At 50.7% G+C, this 6,069-nt stretch overlaps 1 protein-coding gene across 1 annotated transcript in view; it reads left to right on the plus strand.

The window, feature by feature from the left end:
* LOC133282944 (ran-binding protein 10-like) overlaps positions 1-4,950 on the plus strand; it is an 86,687-nt gene extending 81,737 nt beyond the window's left edge. Inside the window, exon 14 of the mRNA XM_061479315.1 lies at positions 4,794-4,950. Within this exon, the coding sequence (XP_061335299.1) occupies positions 4,794-4,924 (131 nt within the window). The 3' untranslated portion in view covers positions 4,925-4,950. The remainder of the gene's footprint in view (positions 1-4,793) is intronic.
* The last annotated feature ends 1,119 nt before the right edge of the window (positions 4,951-6,069 follow it).

Here is a 6,069-nt window from a genome sequence, read left to right on the forward strand (position 1 = left end):
AGATACCTTGTCTGTCAAGGTCAGCTAAGGATTCCCTCTTGCATACATAGCAAACATTATGTTGAAAAGAAGCAGTGCCCAGTGAGTGAGTTTGTCTAGTGCTTGGACAGCTGTGTAGACTTGCATAAGCGGGAGAGATGGAGACATTGCCTCTCATTTGTTCCCAATTTCTCCTGCCTTTCCTTATTCTTCCATGCTATAATATCTCATGGTTTGAGGGTTTTCTGGCAGACACTAAGGCAACAGGAGCTCAACTGCCTTTTTCTTGCTCTGGCCACCACAGTAGCGATTTCTCAAAGGCCCTGGTGAGCTGTGGCTCCATGTGGGATGTGTCACGGGTGGTAGGGTGTGCAGAGGAGCAGCGGTGCAGAGCCACTGTTGCTCAGGAGTAGCTTCCTTCCAGAGCCAGTGCCTTAGAATCATAGAATAGTTAGGGTTGGAAAGGACCTTAAGATCATCTAGTTCCAGCCCCCCTGCCATGGGCAGGGATACCTCACACTAAACCATGTCACCCAGGACTCCATCCAACCTGGCCTTGAACACTGCCAGGGGTAGAGCGTTCACGACTTCCTTGGGCAACCCATTCCAGTGCCTCACCACCCTCACAGGAAAGAACTTCTTCCTTATATCCAATCTAAACTTCCCCTGTTTAAGTTTGGACCCGTTAGCCCTTGTCCTACCACTGTAGTCCCTAATGAAGAGTTCCTCCCCAGCATCCTTGTAGGCCCCTTCAGATACTGGAAGGCTGATATGAGGTTTCCACGCAGCCTTCTCTTCTCCAGGCTGAACAGCCCCAACTTTCTCAGCCTGTCTTCATACGGGAGGTGCTCCAGTCCCCTGATCATCCTCGTGGCCCTCCTCTGGACTTGTTCCAACAGTTCCATGTCCTTTTTATGTTGAGGACACCAGAACTGTACACGGTACTCCAAGTGAGGTCTCATGAGATCAGAGTAGAGGGGCAGGATCACCTCCTTCGACCTGCTGGTCACGCTCCTTTTGATGCAGCCCAGGATATGGTTGGTGTCTGGGTTGCGAGCACACACTGAAGCTAGCTCATGTTCAGTTTCTCATCATCCGCGCAGGGCTGCTCTGAATCTCTTTTCTAACTGCTGAGGGCACACTCAATCCCACTGTCCATGGTGCCGACAAAGACGTTGAACAAGACCGGTCCCAACACCGACCCCTGAAGGGACACCACTCATTAATTGTTTCCAACTGGACACTGAGCCATTGACCACAACTCTTTGCGTGTGGCCATCCAGCCAATTCTTTATACACAGTGTGGTCCATCCATCAAATTGATGCCTCTCCAATTCAGAGACAAGGATGTCGTGCGGGACAGTGTCGAATGCTTCTTTGCACAAGTCCAGGTAGATGACGTCAACTGCTTTGCCCCTGTCTATCAGTTCCGTAGCCCCATCATAGAAGGCCACCAAATTGGTCAGGCAGGATTTCCCCTCAGTGAAGCCATGTTGGCTGTCACCAACCACCTGGTTGCTTTTCATGTGCCTTAGCATGCCTTCCAGGAGAATCTGCTCCAAGATTTTGGCAGGCACAGAGGTGAGACTGACTGGTCTGTAATTCCCCATGTCTTCCATTTTCCCCTTCTTGAAAAGGGGGGTTATATTTCCCTTTTTCCACTCATCAGGAACTTCACCTGACTGCCACGGTTTTTCAAACGTGATGGACAGTGGCTTAGCAACTTCCTTTGCCATCTCCTTCAGGACCCACGGATGGATTTCATCAGGTCCCATGGACTTGTGTGCATTCAGGTTCTTAAGATGGTCTCAGACCTGATCCTCTCCTACAGTGGGCCTAAAGTCTTCATTCTCAGGGTCCCTGCAACCGCCTTCCAAGACTTGGGTGGTGTGGTCAGAGCATTTGCCAGTGAAGACTGAGGCAAAGAAGTTGTTGAGAACCTCAGCCTTCTCCAAATCCAGGGTAGCCATTTCTCTTGATAGCTTCCGGAGAGGGCCCACGTAATCCCTCGTCTGTCTTTCATTTGCTACATACCTATAGAAGCCCTTTCTGTTTTCCTTCACATCCCTTGCCAGATTTAATTCTAGCTGGGCCTTAGCTTCCTGGGCAATGTCCCTGTATTCTTCCCAGGCCACCTGTCCTTGCTTCCACCTTTTATAAGCCTCATTTTTCCCCTCTAAGCTTCCTCAGCAGCTCCTTATTCATCCATGGAGGTCTCCTGGCCTTCTTGCCCCATTTCCTTCTAGTTGGAACGCAACGCTACTGAGCTTGTAGCAGGTGATCTTTCAATATCCCCAGCAGTCTTGGGCCTCCCAGCCCTCTAGGGCTTTATCCCATGGAACCTTACTGAGCAGGTTCCTGAAGAGGCCAAAGTCTGCTCTCTTGAAGTCCAGGGCAGTGAGCTTGCTGTGTGCCCTTCTCACTGCCCTGAGGATCTCGAACTCTACCGTCACATGATTGCTGCAGCCAAGGCTGCCTTGGAGTCTTACATTCCCCACCAGCCCTTCCCTGTTGGTGAGCACGAGGTCAAGCATGGCACCTCTCGTTGTCAGCTCCTCTGTTACTTGCAGGAGGAAGTTGTCTTCCACACAATCAAGGAATCTCCTGGATTGCTTGTGCCTGGCCGTACTGACCCTCCAACAGATGTCCGGGTGATTGAAGTCGCCCATGAGGATAAGACCCTGTGAGTGTGAGTCTGCTCCTGTCTGTCTATAGATTGCTTCATCCACGGCATCTTCCTTATTGTGCAGCCTATAAGAAGATCCCCACAGTAATGTCCCCCATTGCTGTTCTCCCTTTCACCCTGACCCACAAGCTCTCAGTTGGCCCATCACCCGTCCCCAGGCAGAGTTTCATACTCTCCAGTCTATCACTGACATAAATAGCTACTCCACCTCCCCATCTGCCTGGTCTGTCTTTCCTGAAGAGCTTATAACCTTCCATTCCATCACTCCAGTCATAGGAGCCATCCCACCGTGTTTCTGTTATGCCCCTGATATCATATCCCTTTAGCCGTGCACACATCCCTAACTCCTCATGCTTATTCCCCATACGATGGGCATTTTTATAGAGGCATCTGAGCTGAGCTCCGAATGAAGCCGGCTCATCGACTGGAGCGACTGAAATAGCTCTGCGTCGCTCCAAGCATTTATTACAGGTGCTGGCAACTGACTGGGGGTGTTGGGAAGGATAGATGCCTCCCTCACCCAACACATCTCATTTAAAGCTGCGTTGACCAGCTAGGCAAGCCTCCTACCAAAACAGCTCTTCCCCTTCTTTGTCAGACTCTAGCTCCACCAGCTTCCAGTAGACCTGGCCTTCCAGACCTATTCCCTTCTTCTAAATAACCAAACCCCTGACTATGGCACTACCGTTCTAACCATTTATTAATCTGCCAAATCTTCCTGGCTTTTTTAAGGTCCTCCCCTTTAACCTGGAATATTGATGATAAAACTATCTGAGCTCCAGAGCACCTGACCACCTCTCCCAGGGCTCTGTAGTCCTTCTTAATGTTCTCCAGGCTACTGCTATCTATATCGCTAGCACCCACATGGACCACTAGAAGTGGATAATAGTCAGCGGAACTTACTAGATCAGGCAGCCTCTCTGCGACATCCCTGATCCGTGCCCCTGGTAGGCAACACACCTCCCTCGAGACTGGGTCAGGCCAACAGATAGGTGCCTCTGTGCCTTTTGAAGTAGAGTCACCTGCTACAATAACCCCCTGCTTTTTCCTGGCAGCACCAGTAGTGATCCTCTTTCCTGGTGCATCAGCAGGTTGTTCATGTGGCGAGGTGTGTTTTTCCTCGTTAGCCCCCTGCAGAACTGCAAAGTGGTTCTGGGTGGGGATGTCACATTTAGGAGGAAGCCCCTTGCTTTTAATTGTCCTTTTCTTCCTTTCTTTGGGTGGGTTTCGGTTTTTTGGTTGCTTTTGTTTGGGTTTTTGTTTTTGTTTTTTTTTTTTGCGGGTTTTTGGTTTGGTTTGGTTTGGTTTTTTTTTTTTGGGGGGAGGGGGGGTGTTACTAGTTCCCAGCTTCTTGGGTTAATGCCCTCCTTTTCTGTATGAGCTGTGATGTACGCTTGTGGTCCCTGCACAGTTTGGGCCTGGAGCAAGCAGTCCAGCTCCCTGTCAGCTTCCCTGACATCTTTGAGCCTGAGTCTCCCACAGCTCAGCCACCTGCTGCAGGAGGACCTCCACCAGGGCTCACCGAGTGCAGCCCTGCCCATTTTGTACCCTTGCCTCAGGCGACAAGTGGAGGCACCTACTACACTCCGAGGTCTGCGCTGCAGCCTCCCTTCTCATCAGCTCTGTTTGGGTGCCTACGCTGGCCACCGTCCAGGCAGCCAGAGCAGAGCTCCCAGACCAGGCCCTGGTCCTGAGGCGAGTGCTCACCATCGCACTTGCTGCCTGCGCAGACTGCCGTGCTATGCCCTGTTTGCCTTGCTTCTGGTCACTTGGGCTCCCTGGGGCAGGTTTTTACCCACTCAGGGATGGTGCTGTTCCTCCTGGCGCTGCCCCTTGTGAGTCAGCTGCTTGTGTCGGCTGAGCTGCCAGCTCCTGGGCAAGTCCTGTCAAGGACTTGAGGCTCCCTCAGTGGCTCTCGCTGCTCAGAATTGAGGCTCCTGGACGCTCTGTTTCCCCTTGCTCTGGTTTTGAAGGCATCCTCTCTGGAGCTACTCACCTCGGCCTTCTGCCAGGGGTGCTGGGCTTGGTGCCTGGGTGGGACTGAGTGGGACCGAGTGCAGGCAGCCCGCACTCAGCTGGACACATCTCCTAAACAGATTTCAGTTTTTTCTGTTTTTTGCCCCCACAGAATCTCAGAACCTGCCAAAGCAGCCCCCACTGATGCTTACCCTGGGCCAGGCCTCAGAGTGTTTGCGGCTTATGGCTCGCGTGGGCTTGGGCTCCTGCTCCTTTGCCAGAGTGGATGACTATTTGCACTAGCCACCAGAACCAAGATGGAGTTGACATCGTTGAATGCTGCCCTTCATCTTCTGTTGCTGCTACTCTACACCACCACCTCGTTCAACAGCCTGACCTCCCTGCCACCCCCACCCCCTCTAGCACACACACACACACACAGAACCTGTGAACATATTGAGTGAGTCCCTCACTATGTGGCTATTCCCGACCCCAGGAACGACTGGCAGATCTTACCTGCCTCTCTGCCATTGCTGTAGCTCCAGCAGCACTCAGTATTTTGCTGGTTATTCTAATGTAGTACCTTACAATGTAGGGATTTCTCTTTTATTTTGATTTGAGTTGTTTCTCATGGATCTGGAGAGTTTTGCTGAGCTGGTTTCTGCTGATTTACTGAGGAAGCTCATCAAGTTGCTGACAGCTTGTTCTTCCCTTCTCCCTCCATCATGCACATACAGCATCATTTTCTGTGTTAGTTATCTGAACTCTTCTTGCAGTAGCAGCTCAGAGGGAATTTATTTTATTTGAATCCTGTTTATTATAAAGGTCTCTTCCACCTCCACAAAGTCATCGATGTATTTATTGCTCACAGACTCAGTCCCAGTCATACATGTCATGCAGCCCTTCAGGAGATTTGATGAGGTAGGTCCTGTCATGCACTAATTATGAGAAATGAAGGAGCTTGGTCCTTCACGGTACATGCCTCTCTCAAGAGCACGAGCCTCACAAGTCCTTGTCTTTGTGAGTGGGAAGAGTAGAAGACTTGATATTGCCTTATGTTAGCGGCTGAACTACAGCATCATCTCTCAGTCCTCAGTCCTGTGAAATGGGTAAATCCAGCTCTCACAGCAGCTAGAGGGACAGGACTGGACTGATGAATATGAAGTCATCTACTATTGTGTTGGTAGAAGCAGGTCGTTGGCCTCCAGGAAACATCTGTGGGTGCTGCCAGTTGGGCTGTCAGTTTTGGTGTTAAATCACAACCCCCCCTTTTTCATCATATAGGGGGGCTCTGTCACTAGGACTCAGTAATAATAGTAATACCCCTCAAGTAACACTGATCTAAATAAGCACTTTTAAATTTTGCCAGTGTCTTGGGAACACTAAGCTGACCTGTGCTCATCCTTGCAAGTGGCACCAGCTGTGGATTAGGTCAGTACCAGCTTTGT

This window comes from Pezoporus flaviventris, unplaced genomic scaffold (genome assembly GCF_033815535.1).
Source record: "Pezoporus flaviventris isolate CSIRO_AGI_PZ_B2104156 unplaced genomic scaffold, CSIRO_AGI_Pfla_v1 ptg000147l, whole genome shotgun sequence".
NCBI lineage: Eukaryota > Metazoa > Chordata > Aves > Psittaciformes > Psittacidae > Pezoporus > Pezoporus flaviventris.